At 36.8% G+C, this 17,170-nt stretch overlaps 1 protein-coding gene across 6 annotated transcripts; it reads left to right on the top strand.

Annotated features, from left to right (window-relative positions):
* The first annotated feature begins 4,747 nt into the window (after positions 1 to 4,747).
* Positions 4,748 to 15,372, top strand: LOC143349392 (calpain-A-like). Of its 6 annotated transcripts, none has more exons than XM_076780615.1 (14): positions 4,748 to 5,071; positions 8,210 to 8,386; positions 8,545 to 8,732; positions 11,044 to 11,347; positions 11,419 to 11,600; positions 11,817 to 12,067; positions 12,147 to 12,304; positions 12,581 to 12,798; positions 12,873 to 12,915; positions 13,662 to 13,706; positions 13,877 to 14,006; positions 14,361 to 14,488; positions 14,690 to 14,885; positions 14,970 to 15,370. In XM_076780615.1, exons 1-14 carry the CDS (start codon positions 4,967 to 4,969, stop codon positions 15,053 to 15,055), a joined length of 2,211 nt encoding a protein of 736 aa, XP_076636730.1. In that variant the 5' UTR covers positions 4,748 to 4,966; the 3' UTR covers positions 15,056 to 15,370. The 6 variants fall into 6 exon arrangements, with proteins under 6 accessions (XP_076636730.1, XP_076636731.1, XP_076636733.1 ...); XM_076780613.1 differs by lacking the exon at positions 4,748 to 5,071 and adding an exon at positions 7,718 to 8,120 and having other exon boundaries at positions 14,970 to 15,372; XM_076780617.1 differs by lacking the exon at positions 4,748 to 5,071 and adding an exon at positions 8,001 to 8,130 and having other exon boundaries at positions 14,970 to 15,368.
* Positions 15,373 to 17,170: the final 1,798 nt, after the last annotated feature.

The following is a 17,170-nucleotide window of genomic DNA, read 5'->3' as shown; positions in this document are numbered from 1 at the left end:
TTTCTCGAAAATGCGCAAGATTTCGGGGGTATGTCTATTGACTAAAAATTATTGCAATTGCCCCCCACAACTGAAAATAATTTTTCCAAAACGATTTGAAATTTTTTTTTTTTCGTCGAAAAATTTAGGCGCCAAATTAGATTTTCGGTTAAGAATTTTTTTCTAGAAAGTGGGTCGGATTTCGGGGGTATGTCTATTCACCAAAAATTATTGCAATTGCCCCCCACAACTGAAAATAATTTTTCCAAAACGATTTCAAATTCTTTTTTCGTCGAAAAATTTAGGCGCCAAATTAGATTTTCGGTGAAGAATTTTTTTCTCGAAAATGCGCAAGATTTCGGGGGTATGTCTACTCACCAAAAATTATTGCAATTGACTCCCACAACTGAAAATAATTTTTCCAAAACGATTTGAAATTTTTTTTTCGTCGAAAAATTTAGGCGCCAAATTAGATTTTCGGTAAAGAATTTTTTTCTCGAAAGTGGGTAGGATTTCGGGGGTATGTCTATTCACCAAAAATTATTGCAATTGACCCCCACAACTGAAAATAATTTTTCCAAAACGATTTCAAATTCTTTTTTCGTCGAAAAATTTAGGCGCCAAATTAGATTTTCGGTAAAGAATTTTTTTCTAGAAAGTAGGTAGGATTTCGGGGGTATGTCTATTCACCAAAAATTATTGCAATTGACCCCCGCAGCCGAAAATAATTTTTCCAAAACGATTTCAAATTTTTTTTTCGTCGAAAAATTTAGGCGCCAAATTAGATTTTCGGTAAAGAATTTTTTTCTAGAAAGTGGGTAGGATTTCGGGGGTATGTCTATTCACCAAAAATTATTGCAATTGCCCCCCACAACTGAAAATAATTTTTCCAAAACGATTTGAAATTCTTTTTTCGTCGAAAAATTTAGGCGCCAAATTAGATTTTCGGTAAAGAATTTTTTTCTCAAAAATGCGTAGGATTTCGGGGATATGTCTATTCACCAAAAATTACTGTAATTATCCCCCACAACTGAAAATAATTTTTCCAAAATAATTTGAAATTTCTTTTTCCGTCGAAAAATTGCACACCGTTTCGAATTTTTTTCTAGAAACTGGGTAGGATTTCGGGGGTATGTCTATTCACTAAAAATGATTGTAATTGACCCCTCTAATTAAGTATAATTTTTTTAGTATGATATGTAATTTTTTTTTTCCCTCGCAAAATTTTATACTTTCTCGAATTTTTTTCTCGAAAATGCGCAATATTTCGGGAGTATGTCTATTGACCAAAAATTATTGTAATTGCCCCCCACAACTGAAAATAATTTTTCCAAAACGATTTGAAATTCTTTTTTCGTCGAAAAATTTTACACCTTTTCGAATTTTTTTCTAGAAACTGGGTAGGATTTCGGGGGTATGTCTATTCACCAAAAATGATTGTAATGGACCTCCGCAACCGAAAATAATTTTTCCAGAACGATTTGAAATTTTTTTTTCCGTCGAAAAATTTCACACCTTTTCGAATTTTTTTCTAGAAACTGGGTAGGATTTCGGGGGTATGTCTATTCACTAAAAATGATTGTAATTGACCCCTCTAATTAAGTATAATTTTTTTAGTATGATATGAAATTTTTTTTTCCGTCGCAAAATTTCATACTTTCTCGAATTTTTTTCTTGAAAATGCGTAAGATTTCGGGGGTATGTCTATTCACCAAAAATGATTGTAATTGCCCCCCACAATCGAAAATAATTTTTCCAAAACGATTTGAAATTTCTTTTTTCCGTCGAAAAATTTCACGCTTTCTCGAATTTTTTTCTAGAAAATGAGTAGGATTTCCGAGGTATGTCTATTCACCGAAAATTATTGTAATTAACCCCTGCGATAGAAAATAATTTTTTTAGAAAGATTTCCAAATTTTTTTTATCGTCGCAGAATTTAGGCACCAACCCCCTGTCGATTTTTCTTAATAATTCGTTTTTGATTTTTAGTAAATTTGTTTGACGCTCTACAGAAAAGTTGTCTAATACTTTTTTGTAGGTGCCCATGGGCTCTGCTTCAGAAAAAAGTTTCATTGAGATATCTTTACTATTGTAGGAGTTATGGCCGTTAAAATATTGGATCACTTTTATGGGGTTTTTATTTTCAGTAAGGAATTTTTTTCTCGAAAGTGCGCAGGATTTCGGGGGTATGTGTAATGACCAAAAATAATTGTAGTCGACTCCTGCAGCCGAAAATAATTTTTTCAGAACGATTTCAAATTTTTCAATTTAATTGTTAATAACTTTTTAACGAAGCCTCCATTAACAAATTGGTATTCTTGATTTTCGTCTTATTTTGGCTTCTAGAATCCCCCATTAAAATTTTTCCCACGGTTGACTGAACACCCTGTATACAATCACCCATGGGAAAAATTTTAATGGGAAATTCTAGAGACTAAAATAAGACGAAAGTCAAGAATACCAATTTGTTGATTGAGGCTTCGTTAAAAAGATATTAACGTTTAAAGTTGCGAGTCTTGAGAGTGAGAATCACTATCACGCTTGCAGTTGTGCGCAGGTTGCCTATTTACAGGCGCAACTAGAAACGTTAATAACTTTTTAACGATGTCTCTATCAACAAATTGGTATTCTTGATTTTCATCTTATTTTGGCCTCTAGAATCTCCCATTAAAATTTTTCCCATGGGTAACTGAACACCCTGTATGTACACCCATGGGAAAAATTTTAATGGGGGATTCCAGAGACCAAAATAAGACGAAAATGAAGAATACCAATTTGTTGATTGAGGCTTCGTTAAAAAGTTATTAACGTTTAAAGTTGTGAGTCTTGAGAGTGAGAATCACTATCACGCGCATGCAGTTGTGCGCAGGTTGCCTATTTACAGGCGCAAATTTCAACGTTAATAACTTTTTAACGAAGCCTCGATCAACAAATTGGTATTCTTCATTTTCGTCTTATTTTGGTCTCTAGAATCCCCCATTAAAATTTTTCCCATGGGTATACATACAGGGTGTTCAGTTACCCGTGGGAAAAATTTTAATGGGGGATTCTAGAGGCCAAAATGAGGCGAAAATGAAGAATACTAATTTGTTGATGGAGGCTTCGTTAAAAAGTTATTAACGTTTAAAGTTGCGAGTCTTGAGAGTGGGAATCGCTATCACGCGCATGCAGTTGTGCGCAGGTTGCCTATTTACAGGCGCAACTATAAACGTTAATAACTTCTTAACGAAGCCTCTATCAACAAATTGGTATTCTTAATTTTCGTCTTATTTTGGCTTCTAGAATCCCCCATTAAAATTTTTCAAAGGGGTGGCTGAACACCCTGTATAAGAATCGACCACACCATATTTCATCGTAAAGAGTACGGTGGCGTTCCCATCGCCAATCGACACCATAGACTGTTATTGCGAATGACTGCGGATCATTCGATTAACAATATGTAGTTATGGTTGCTTTTTTTTATCACCAATTTTCAACCAATGCATCCTCAGTTGACAATTAAATATTATCGTCGGTAGAATTTCGAAATAAATAACTCTCCTATCTCGAATTCTGTAAATGCATTAGAAGCCATCAATTCGCTGTTATACATATACGAAACAGAGGATTTATTCTCTTCGAGATATTCGCGGAATTACTCGGTGAATTATTAGCTACGACGTACAAATAGATTGCATTTTAAACGACTTTTAGCAAACATCTGTTTCATTTAAGTTACTCGTGTCTTAATATTTCATTCCGTCGTCGCTGATCAAATGCGTGCATTTATGAAAATTATCCTTCGTATATGTCGATCCCAAAAATATTCCTTTATCGCGCGAAACTGCAATACGATTTCATATTTGTACGATAAACCTAGAAATGCAAAAGTAACAATTCATTTGTAAAATATTTCTCGTTTTCTGATTCCATATCTCGCAAAGAACATGAATACTTGTCTGTCAAGAACTCGAAATTTATGATCAAACTAGATCTCGGGGATTGGTAGACTGCCAATAAACTTAGCTAGACTGGCAACATTTACAAAATTATGTAAAGATACATTTGAATCTTCGATATCATAATGCCCATTTCATTTAAATTATGAACCTATTAGAACATTTATAAAATTACGCAACTAGTCAACTAGGAGTCAGTAATTCCAAAGTTTACAAAACAAGTGTTAAATATAGGAAATGACATTATTAAAAATTCGTCGACTAATCGCATTACGGCGTTATCGCTATCAAAACTATGACGAAGGAAACAGTAGAGCCATAGAATGTTATTCATTGTTTAAATTATGTGTGTCATACTTTGTCTTCTTTAATCTTTGTCAACAGCGCCGAATGTTAATTTTAAATTATGAAAAAATTCCATTTTAAGGAATGTGAATAAGGACAGTGAAGGGCACTAACGTAGTCGTGTTTTGTTAGCGTCGAACTGCCAACGCCAGGGGTCAGGCCCCGTCGTGACCCACGAACAGGAGCCGAACATAGCCGAACGCAGCCGAACTCGAAAACGTGTTTATGCCGGCGACACGTGCGTACGCATCCGCTCGTTGTGAAACTGCGAAATTGCAATCAGGTATCACGTATCTCACACACCTAAATTCCACTCGATTCGTTCTTGCTAGCACGCTGACATTCGCCACTGAAAAGTTGAGGAAAAAGAACCGTCGTGCATTATCGCGTGCGTTGTGCCGCGTGACGAAACATCGGCGAGGGTAACAGGAGAATGATCTCAGTTCATGGCTCCAGACTTGTCAACGTAACGGTTCCATATCCGCGCGGTGAAATCGCGACAAGAGCCAGGATCGAGTTTCCTCCGGCTTTTCGTTCATGGCGGCTGAAGCAATCTGCGTCGTACAGTGACACGTGACGAGAACTAACCGTCAAAATGCGAGCAAAGAAGACCCGTTCGAAATCGCGTCGAACGATCTTTTTATTCGAACGTAGTAATCAGTGGTAATTCCAGTAACGTAGTTAGGGCATAGTCGACGAGGAAGATGAGTTACTACGACGATGGGAACTCGGGTCGTACCGATGACATCTTCGTTAAGACAGTCGTCGAAGTCAAACGATTTCTTCCGTCGCTTTTCGACATTAAAATGGTATGCGTCCTGAAACTCGTCCGATCGATTTCAATTTTAACCGAATAATTTTGGACGCTGACGCATTATTCGACTGGGCGAACTTTATTTGGAAATTTCCTTGGAAACTCGTTTAAAATTAATGTCGCTGGCGCGATAACGATCAGACGCTCAAACAACTGTTGTCGCAATATTTTCAAATTGTATATCGTGTGATGTCGGGTTCCGAAGTGAACGAATACTTCCCTGGAAAAAGAGCGTACGTTATAAATTTTGTAGATATACAGGGTGTTCGGCCAACCGCAGGAAAAATTTTAATGGGGGATTCTAGAGGCCAAAATAAGACAAAAATCAAGAGTACCAATTTGTTGATTGAGGCTTCGTTAGAAAGTTGTTAATGTTTAAAGTTCCGCCCATTCTGAATTTTTTTCTCAAAAATGCGCAGGATTTCGGGGGTATGTCTATTCACCAAAAATGCTTGTAATTGACCCCTGAAACTGAAAATAATTTTTTTAAAACGATTTGAAATTTTTTAATTTTGACGAAAAATTTAGACACCTACCTTTGTCGATTTTTCTTAAAAATTAGTTTTTCATTTTTAGTAATTTTGTTTGACGCCCCACAGAAAAGTTGTCTAATACTTTTTTGTAGGTGTACATGAGTTCTACTTTAGAAAAAAGTTTCATTGAAATATATTTACTATTGTAGGAGTTATGGTTATTTGAAAATTGGGCCACTTTTATGGGGGTTTTCTGATTTCAAAGTGTTAAGGAATAGTTTTTCGTATATTTTCGGAATTTCTACATATTCTTCACAAAAATACGCGTTGTTTGCATATTGAAACATTAGAATCCTCCAATCCATTGAGAAATTACGATGTTTCAAATATTCGCATGAAATTTCTGGGGAACCATTTCAGACCTCAAATTATATTTTCGATTAGGAATTTTTTTCTCGAAAGTGGGCAGGATTTCGAGGGTATGTCTAATGGACAAAAATGATTGTAATTGCCCCCTGCAAATAAGAATAATTTTTTCAGAACAATTTGAAATTTTTTTTTTGTCGAAAAAATTAGGTACCTACCTCCTGTCGATTGTTCTTAAAAATTCGTTTTTGATTTTTAATAATTTTGGGTGATGATTTATAGAAAAGTTGTCTAATACTTTTTTGTAGGTATACACGAGTTCTACTTTAGAAAAAAGTTTCATTGAAGTATATTTACTATTGTAGGAGTTATGGTTATTTGAAAATTGGGCCACTTTTATGGGGGTTTTCTGATTTCAAAGTGTTAAGGAATAGTTTTTCGTATATTTTCGGAATTTCTACATATTCTCCATCAAAATACGCGTAGTTTGCTTTTTTAAACATTAAAATCGTCTAATCCATTCAGAAGTTACGATATTTTAAAGATTTACATGAAAATTCGGGCAGACATTTCTGGCCAGAAATTATATTTTTGGTAAGGAATTTTTTTCTCGAAACTGAGTAGGATTTCGGGGGTATGTTTGTTGACCAAAAATGCTTGCAATTGACCTCTGCAACTAAAAATAATTTTTCCAAGACGATTCGAAAGTCTTTTTCTTCACCCAAAACTTTCAGCACTTACTCGAATCTTTTTCTCGAAAGTGCGTGGGATTTCAGGGGTATATGTAATGACCAAAAATAATTGTAATTGACCCCTGTAACTACATATAATTTTTTTAGTATGATTTGAAATTTTTTAATTTCATCAAAAAATTTCAGTACCTACCCAATTTTTTTTCTCGAAAATGGACAGGATTTCGAAGGTATGTGTAATGACCAAAAATAATTATAATTGACTCCCGCGACCGAAAATAATTTTTTTAGGACGATTTGAAATTTTTTAATTTAATTGTTAATAACTTTTTAACGAAGCCTCCGATACCAATTAACAAATTGGTATTCTTGATTTTCGTGTTATTTTGGCATCTAGAGTCCCCCATTAAAATTTTTCCCATGGTTGTCGGAACACCCTGTATAGTAAGAAGTATAAATGATGTCGATAAGAACGTTGACGTTGATCCTGGTTTCAACACACAATGAATGCGTACGCATTCACCACCTCGCGTAAAGTGTTTGCTGGAACTATGATTAACAAAATACTTATATCCTGCGTCATGTACACTCATTCATCATGCGTGTATTGAAACGAACGACTAAGATAACAGTGCGTCTTTTATGTAACCTTTATCTGTAGGACCTGTACCTACAATGATTGAATTCATCGACGATCAAATTTCTTATAGATTTAAAATTAGTCACGAAATTAATGGGACGAACAAAAATTTGATAATATGCTAAATAAAAATTCAACATAGGAGAATATAAATATTGCAACGAACGACCACTATATTCGTATAACGTGTTTCGCTTATTTTTAAGTGTAGATACACTCCTTGAAGTATTGACATGTATTTGTGAATCATCCTCCTCGTAGGGGAAATCCTCTAACCTCTATCTGTAAATAATAAATTTCATTTTTATAGAGATTTTCTTTTTCTATCAATCTATTACCGATTATCGCTCGTGTTATTATCGTCACACTGCGCACGCGTAGCTCGCTGCAATTAACGATAGTTAACAATCTAAACTCAATGTGGTTAGCTTTCTTCCGGTTATACGCCGCAATAGATAATTTTAATCGAAAGAATGCTGCAATAGTATACTTGTATTCGCGAGTCCGAACAGTTCAATTTGCTCGTTACATTAAACTGGGTCAAACTTTTTGTTTGTTCTTTTTTATTCGGTCATACATACTGACATGGAACCGGATCGTAAATATACAAACTATCGGCTCTCGAATTACATGCAAGAGGGCGTTGCAGTGTTGAAAACATCGTCAACGTTAGAATATAGTAATAGTAGATATGGAAATCGTAGAAGCACGATTCCTAGTATCTCGCAAGTCGCATTCGGTTCGTATTCCGAGGCAGTGCCTTCGGGAAAAGGAAGTTTAAATTCCGAATCAAAATTTCTAAACGTTAAGAAAATGAGCAAGGATAAGGGCATAAAAACTACGAAAAATTTCATTCGGAAATCCTGTTACAACGTAAACTATCGTAAGATCTTGAATTATTATTATTATTGTTGTTGTCATTATTATTTACAAGAAATAAAAGGAATGATGGGTTGTTCCAGTTAGGAGAAAAAGGATCTGGGTTTCGACCACGAGCAGCTGTTCAAGACTTCAATACAATCAGGCGAGAATGTTTGTCAACGGGCAGACTCTTCGAAGATCCCGAGTTTCCGACAGCGGACTCGTCCTTATATTTTTCGAAAAGTCCTGACAGACATATAGAATGGAAACGTCCGATGGTAAGAATATTTGAAAATTTTCTAATAATTCAAACGATTATATAATCAATAATAATATAAATAATTAATAATTTTATTTATTATTGAGTATTCATTTTATTCTCAACCAGAAGTTTTCATACGGAATTTTATATTCGGTTTAAACGTTTTTACTTCAGGAAATCGTGGATAATCCACTGCTGTTTGTGGAAGGTTTCTCCAGATTCGATATTCAGCAGGGTGAATTGGGAGATTGTTGGTTACTCGCTGCAGTTGCGAATCTAACTATGGACAGTAATTTATTTTTCCAAGTAGTGCCAGAAGACCAGAGCTTCAAAGAAAATTACGCCGGTATCTTTCATTTCAGGTACCTACAGCGTTTGAATAAAAATAATATTTCCGCGAATCGTTGGTTCATTCTGACTTTTTAGTCGAATAACAAACATGTGTGCTGAATTGCGATTTCTAACATTTTATGACTTCCGAGTGATTTCTATATTCTGTTGAAAAATTTTTAAATGTACATTTTAGTTATATAGTTAAGTGGGTGGATGATGAGAATGAATATCAGTATGAAATTTAATTACTATAGTATCATGATTACAGGTTTAAGCTTTAACATTTATCTTTATAGTATACGGATTATTTAAATAACATTTAAAATAAATATTAACAATCGATGTAAACCGACATTACGTTTAACCAAAAATCAACCAATTCCAGAGTGACAAAGTAAATGAACACTTAGTTGATATATTATTGCAAGACAAGAAATATAGAGGGTGTTAGGCCAACCCTGGGAAAAATTTTAATGGGAGATTCTAGAGGCTAAAATAAGACGAAAATCAAGAGTACCAATTTGTTGATTGAGGCTTCGTTAAAAAGTTATTAACGTTTAAAGTTGCGAGTCTTGAGAGTGAGAATTAGTATCACGCGCATGCAGCTGTGCGCAGGTTGCCTATCTACAGGCGCAACTATAAACGTTAATAACTTTTTAATGAAGTCTGCATCAACAAATTGGTATTCTTGATTTTCGTCTTATTTTGGTCTCTAGAATCTCCCATTAAAATTTTTCCCACGGGTATACATACAGAGTGTTCAGTCATCCGTGGGAAAAATTTTAATGGGAGATTCTAGAGGCTAAAATAAGACGAAAATCAAGAACACTAATTTGTTGATTGAGGCTTCGTTGAAAGGTTATTAACGTTTAAAGTAGCGAGTCTTGAGAGTGAGAATCAGTATCACGCGCACACAGCTGTGCGCAGGTTGCCTATCTACAGGCGCAACTATAAACGTTAATAACTTTTTAACGAAGCCTCGATCAACAAATTGGTATTCTTGATTTTCGTCTTATTTTGGCCTGTAGAATCTCCTATTAAAATTTTTCCCGGGGGTTGCTGAACACCCTCTATAGAAACATTATATGACGGTCGTATTAACATACGATCGAATAAATTTTTCAGTGCTTATTCAGTCATCATACAAGTAATATTAAGCGTTGATATAAAATGCCAAAAACAGCAGAAATTTCATATCAAATTCGTAATTTAATTCTTTTGCACTGTTGTGATAGGTTAAGTTTCCGTGTTATAGCACAAAAGTATAAAGTATCAAAGAGTAAGGTGGATAAACTATGAAAAACATATTTAATACACAATACTGTAGAGAATTTAAGACACCCTGGACGGAAACGTTGTACTACCACACACAGACAAAGACAAAGTGGGACTAAAATTTTGTAGGGCAAGGTGTAAACCTTATAATAATAAAAAGAACATGAAAAAACGTTTACCTTTTGCTAAAAAGTACGTTAATATCCCGATATCATTCTGGAAAAACATAATATGATCTGATGAATCAAAATTTGAAATGCGACAATTGAAGAAGTAGCAAAATGTCTGGAGAAAGAAAAATGAAACATACAAAAAATCATTTACCACACCAACGGTTAAATTTAAACGTGGTTCATTAATGATGTGGGGTTGTTTTTCATGTCATGGGATTGGAACTTTAGTACGAATTGATGGTATTGTGAATACTAATAAGCATATTAGCGTAATCAACAGAAATTAGGAAGAGATAACAATAAAAATGAATTTGGAAGAATTTATTCTTCAGCAGGACAATGATCCAAAACATGTTACCAAAAAGGGTATGAAATTTTTTAGTGATCGTGGTAGTAAGTTACTCGAATGGCCAACACAAAGTCCTCACTTGAATCCGATAGAGAATCTGTGGTGTGTATTGATAAAATGGAGTTTTTTAATAATTCAAAATAAGCATTTGGCACTATTGACAAAGATTACATAGAAAATCATGCAAATAGTATGCTGCGACAAGTAGAGGCCGTAGTTGCAGCAAAAGGTAGCAATGCTAAATATTAATTAGTTGTTATTGGTAGTGTCCACTTACTTCTATATCTCTCTTATAGTTTCATTTTTTGTTTAAACCTAATTTGAGCTTACACCGATTGTTAATATTTATTTCAATTGTTGTTTAAATAATCTATATACTATAAGGATGAATATTAAATAAAGCTTAAACATGTAATTGCAATGTTATATTGATTAAATTTCATTGATATCCTTTTTCATCATATGCCCACTTGCTTTTGTCCCTGACTGTAGGTGGATTATTGTAAAAATCTCATGTTTCATAATATTTATATCTGGTTACAGGTTCTGGCAATACGGTAGATGGGTGGACGTAGTGATCGACGACAGATTACCTACTTATTACGGTGAATTAGTGTACCTGCGTTCAGCGGAGAATAACGAGTTTTGGAGTGCTCTCCTAGAGAAAGCTTATGCGAAGCTTCATGGCTCGTACGAGGCGCTGAAAGGTGGAACAACTTGCGAGGCCATGGAAGACTTTACGGGCGGTGTGACGGAAATGTATCAAATGGACAAAGTCCCTCCGAATTTATTCAGTATTCTGCTAAAAGCTTTTGAAAGGAACTCGTTAATGGGCTGTTCGATAGAGGTAAATCCAATAACATGACGATCACTATATTCTTCGAATGTACTGATAAATAAAATGTTCTTCTATTTTAGCCCGATCCAAACGTATTGGAGGCGAGAACGCCTCAAGGACTGATCAGAGGCCATGCTTATAGTATTACACGCGTCAAGTACGTGGACATTCAGACGCCAAATCGTTATGGAAGAATACCTCTACTTAGACTTAGGAATCCCTGGGGAAATGAGGCAGAATGGAACGGTCCGTGGAGCGATCAGTAAGTCAAACGACCAAAATATGTTGATAAAAAATGGTTACTTGAAAATTCCAATAATCAGCATCGAAATTTTATAATGTTATAGCTAGTTCAATTCACCTTCGTAATGTTTGTTAGTCAGAAAGTGTATAGGAAGTCAACTTGGTTAACTTGAACCACAATATTTTCATTTTCCGACGAGTATCGGAAGTTACCATTTTTCTTCTCGTTCGATAGATCACCCGAATGGAGATTTATTTCCGATAACGAGAAGGAGGAATTAGGCTTAACTTTCGACGTGGACGGTGAATTTTGGATGTCGTTTCAAGATTTTAAGCAGTACTTTACGCAACTAGAAATATGCAATTTAAATCCCGACTCGTTGACCGAGGACGATTTAAACGCTGGTAAGAAGAAATGGGAAATGAGCGTTTTCGAAGGCGAGTGGGTGCGAGGTGTTACGGCTGGAGGTTGTAGGAACTTTTTAGGTAAACGTTTCTTTCGTTTTAACGTATTTTCCAGTTTCTTTTCATCAAATACCAATTAAAAATTTTTAACGGGTCGCAGAAACATTTTGGCATAACCCTCAGTATCGTATTACGTTGGAGTATCCGGACGAAGATGATGATAAGTGTACAGTAATCGTTGCGTTGATGCAGAAAAATAGACGAGCACAGAGAATGATGGGCGCAGAGAGCCTAACTATTGGATTCGCGATATACCATGTAAGTATTTATAATTGTTGGATAAAGAGGAACGTGGTCGACAAAAAATTTTTCTAGTCAGAACATTATTACATAGGATACTTTTGAACAAAAGTGTCTTTCGCAACGTGGCATACTCAACTCACTAGTCTTCTCTCATATGAATCTTACATTTTTATCGACAGATGGCGCATAGGTAGAGATTATAAATTTGCGCGCATTCCAATATAAATGCACGAAAAATAAGTTTAGTAACAGAATAAAGATTCATACAGTTGCATCGATTTCTATGTATAGTTGGAGAATCCTGCACGATTACCAAAACCATTAGACATCAATTTCTTCGCATACAATGCATCGGTCGGGAGCTCGCCGGTATTCATAAATTTACGAGAAGTTACGTGTCGCTTTAAATTGCCGCCTGGTGTCTATTGTATAGTTCCAAGTACATTCGATCCAAACGAGGAAGGTGAATTTCTGCTTCGAATCTTCTCCGAAAATCAGAACAACATGGAGTAAGTGATTCTTTCCTTGGATAGAATTAAGCCCGATAGAAGTCCGTTATTTAGATTCTAATTCTATTTACCAGGGAAAATGACGAAGAAGTCGGTATTGGAAAAGTTGATGACAGGGTAAGGAATCCCCATAAATACATTCTACTTAAACACCAATACATATATCTCCCACGTAGTATCAATGTACTTTAAATATGTGCACGGTTCGCACGGTAATTTAACTAATTCGCAATATTAACACATATTAACGTAAAAAAAATACACACTAAAAATATTGGACCAATTCCATACTCTGATAACATGTGTTTAACCCTTATGTCAATAACAGGGTACCGAGGTACCAGTTTCCTTGTTATAATATTGCAAAAATCGTTATGGATTCTCATTTTTTGGATAGTTAGAAAAGAACCTTTGGAAATAGTATCGTCCTTCCACCAGAGAAGGCACAGTGTGTTTACATCCCCACTGTTGCTGCAGTCCGCTGATTGGCTGTCACAGATCGTCGTCACTGTTTTCGACCAATACCTGTGAGTCAGCTGACTGCAACAGGAGTGGGGGTTGTAAACACCCTGTGCCTTCCTCTCGTGGAAGAGTGGTACGCGATGCATCATGTAGGAGGTTAGGAAAAACTTGTCCCCTGGTTATTGAGCAACCGTATTTTGGTTATCGATATAAGGATTAATATGCAGGGTTTTTATAATGCTTTCAACGTGTACTCGTGTTTGCGTAGATTACTTATATATCTAATCATGCATATACATATATAATCGTTTCACAATGAACTGCGAGAAACTAATTGACAGCTAGTGGATCCGTATTAATAAAACGTAACGATTCGCATGTTCGCGTTGCTTGGCTTTTAGGTGATTTATCCTAAAGATGACAACACACAAGGAAACGGAGATGCGGTAACCAGCACACTGTAATGTGTATGTACAAGAAATTCTCCATAAATGAAGTACAATGTAAATCTGTTATGTGTACTAAAAATTAATATACATGTGGGGACAGTTTTCTCTTTTGCAATATACTATTGCATTATCTTTCTCGAATTTGAATAATTTTATTCTCTTTTAAGATTCAAGGTGAACCAGAGCCAGGCCAAAATGAAGATAACATTCGGGAATTCTTTAAGAAGCTTGCTGGCGAAGATATGGAAGTAGACTGGATGGAATTGAAAGAAATCTTGGATTTTGCAATGAGAAAAGGTATCATTATTTACATCCAGTTTTCCGTATTAATTTATTTATCATTAGTGTAGTATGGCTCTGCAGTTGAATATTTCTTTGCATGCTTTCTTGCCACAACAAGATTAGAAATCATCATTAATTAAAATTGGAATGCAGTATGCGAAGAACTGTTACGCAGCTACCATACTGTTATTAGTATAGTCTATTGGTACCTGTTTGCAATGTGTTCGTATCTGTTTGTTGTTGTCAGAGTCGGTTGCAGTTTATGATTGTCTTTTAATATTTCAGAAGAATTTACTTTCGGTCGAACGTTCATCACGAAGCAATAAATTTCAACGAATGTTACAGTTGGAAGTATTTTTCTAATTTCAGAAACACACGATCTAGGATTCAGTAAAGATGTGTGCCGTAGTATGGTGGCTATGCTGGATGTAGATCATTCTGGGAAACTTGGGTTCGAAGAATTCAGAACATTATGGAACGATATAAGAAAATGGAGGGTATGTTAATTATATTCAATCTAAACGCCTACTAATTTCAGATGTTACTATTATTTTCCCTTTTAAGCGATAAAATTTAAATAGTGACAAATTTAAGTGAAAGATTTTATTCAAGTGTAAAACTTGTAACTTTAAAGCGGGAATTACTGTACGTTTAATAATTATTGAAATGAATTTTCACAAGTGCTGTTTAATTTTAAGGCGGTTTTCAAATTGTACGACAAAGACGAGTCAGGATACTTGAGTGCATTCGAATTGCGACAAGCGTTAAATAGCGCGGGTTATCGACTTAATAATCATATTTTAAATATTTTTGTACATCGTTACGGAACGAAAGAAGGCATGATCACGTTCGATGATTACATAATGTGCGCAGTACGACTCAAAACAATGATAGGTATGCGAACGTACAGTGATAAGTATACAGAACATTATAACCGCCACAACTTGCTATGCAAAATAACGTACTTTATTTTTGCAGATATCTTTAGAGAACGAGATCCTGATTTAACGAATACGGCGACGTTTACAATGGAAGAATGGATAGAAAAAACATTATACTCGTAATCTAATCCGCGTGTCAAAACAGATCGATAAAAAAAGGTGAATACGATTGTCATTCTTGTAAAAGTATATGTAAAAGTCTGCCATTTATAACAATTTTTCTGTTGCATTTGTATTGATATTACAGTATTTTCTTTATGCAAGCTCAGAACGCGTTCACGATATAGGCAAATGTTGTATCCCCTCTACTTATCCCCACTCCGACCCGTTGGAACCCAACACTCGCTGTACCGGCGAGTGTGCCTTGCTATAGGTGGTTCCCCAAAATAGCGGTGCGCTTGATGTTCGGTCGTCGAACATTGTCACACGATACGGGTTCAAATTACTAAGGCAACACTAGTGCAATAATAAAAATTTTTTATTTCTTCTTTTGTTGTTTCGAAACTTTTAACATACTTGTGACATTTAAGGTATAAGGTAAGTATAACCATAATGAAAGAAAAATTTTGAAAATATTTTGTAGCGGAAACACACATGGACAGGCTGCCAGCGTGTGTTGGGCCGTGTCCTGGGAGCCTCCACAATGATGGCCCACCGCTGTCGCCCTCCTTCCCGATTCGACACAGGTACTCATCAAAGCAACCATGCCCGGTGAGTACCTGTGTCATCCTATAGGACAGCCTACCCGGTCTGTCCCGCCACCCTTGTCAATGTGGCAAGGCTGTACCAACGGACTGTTGCGTGGCTCCAGCCCGAATCATCTGCTGGAACCACATGAACAGAACGGTCCGTTGTAGACGGCGCCTCGTCTCTTCGACCGCTTGCCTCCTGTCCTCTGGCGGTCTCCCAGCCTCCTGGAGCTCCCTGGAGCACCGGTACACTTGCCGGTTCTTCCAAGGTAGGAGCTCCAGGGCGGCAGACACGCCAGGGTGGTCGCCGCCTCGTGAGAGATGGTGCGGTACCCTCGAATCACCCGGATGGCCAGCCAACGGTTGGCGCGGCAAAGCATCTCTTCGCTGCGTCGGTTGGCCTACAGGCGCGGGGCTCAGATGGAGGCCTCGTAGAGGTCAATAGACCGCATCACTTCCACTTAGAGGCGGTGGACTCCAACATCGGGCCCCCCGATATTCGCGAGAAGGTGGCCTAACGCGGCAGCCGCCTTCTCCACACGGGGGCCCAAGCGATCGAAATGCTCGACGATGCGCCACCGGCCAGATATTTCATATGGGCCTTGACCTCGACGTAGGCTGTCCCTACTCGGACCCGCAGGCCGGACGGTGGCACCCCCCGGGGGCCAAGTCTCTGAAAGGACATGGCCTCCGTTTTCTGGGGTGCCACTTCTAGGCCCAGCCTGCGGATTTCGTGCTGTCCATCTCCAGTCTGTGTAAAAATGAATTTGGAAGAATAATTTATTTTTCAACAGGACAATGATCCAATGTGTTGTCAAAAAGAATATGAAATTTTTTAGTTATTCGGATATTAAGTTACTCGAATGGCCGGCACAAAGTCTTGACTTGAATCCGATGGAGAGTTTGTGCTGTGTATTGTATAACGTGGCGGCTGATATATATTATAAATCGATTTAATTTATATTATGCAACGGGCACGGCGCCGCATAATATAAACACTGGCGCAGAGACGTAAACTGTAGGCCGACTCTCCGTCGCCAGCGATACACGACGCTCTTAAACAACGACCATCCTAGGAAAGGAATCTCAAATGTGATTCCTAGGACGTTCGAACGGCGCACAAGCAGACCCACAGCAGGGCCTGATTTTGGCAGTTTGGCGCCAATGCCCAAACGACTCGGTCGAATGAAGATATACCGACAAAACACGACTACGTTATTCTCCTTCACCCACGTATACCAAACATTCTCTGGGCAAGCGAACGGGTAAAATGGAATTTTTAAAAAGCTTCAACCTCTAAACCAACAGATTATGGGCCCAGCACGCTTCCACTGCGCAACTCTGCTCCGATAAATCTAAGACGCAACATAATCACGAGTGCGTAAGCAAAATCACGCCACGCCGTAAGCTGTTTTTCGTCATCTTGTTATTTAACAAAGCAAGGTAAGATGACCGTTCCAAACATCAACATAGAAAAATTGAGTAACGAAAACAATGATGTTTTTGGAAGATACAGTTTGAAGAATTTTAACTAAAAACGATCTTTGGG

The sequence above is a fragment of the Colletes latitarsis genome, chromosome 13 (genome assembly GCF_051014445.1).
Source record: "Colletes latitarsis isolate SP2378_abdomen chromosome 13, iyColLati1, whole genome shotgun sequence".
In the NCBI taxonomy this organism is placed as follows: domain Eukaryota; kingdom Metazoa; phylum Arthropoda; class Insecta; order Hymenoptera; family Colletidae; genus Colletes; species Colletes latitarsis.
Note: the sequence above shows the minus strand (reverse complement) of the source record. Positions and strands in the feature narration are given on the sequence as shown.

Coding starts and splice junctions, on each gene's coding strand:
- LOC143349392 (XM_076780613.1), top strand. CDS start 7,833: ATGGAACCGGATCGTAAATATACAAACTATCGGCTCTCGAATTACATG. Junction 8,387..8,544: donor TAGAATGGAAACGTCCGATG/GTAAGAATATTT, acceptor TTTTTACTTCAG/GAAATCGTGGATAATCCACT. Junction 12,799..12,872: donor GAAAATCAGAACAACATGGA/GTAAGTGATTCT, acceptor TCTATTTACCAG/GGAAAATGACGAAGAAGTCG.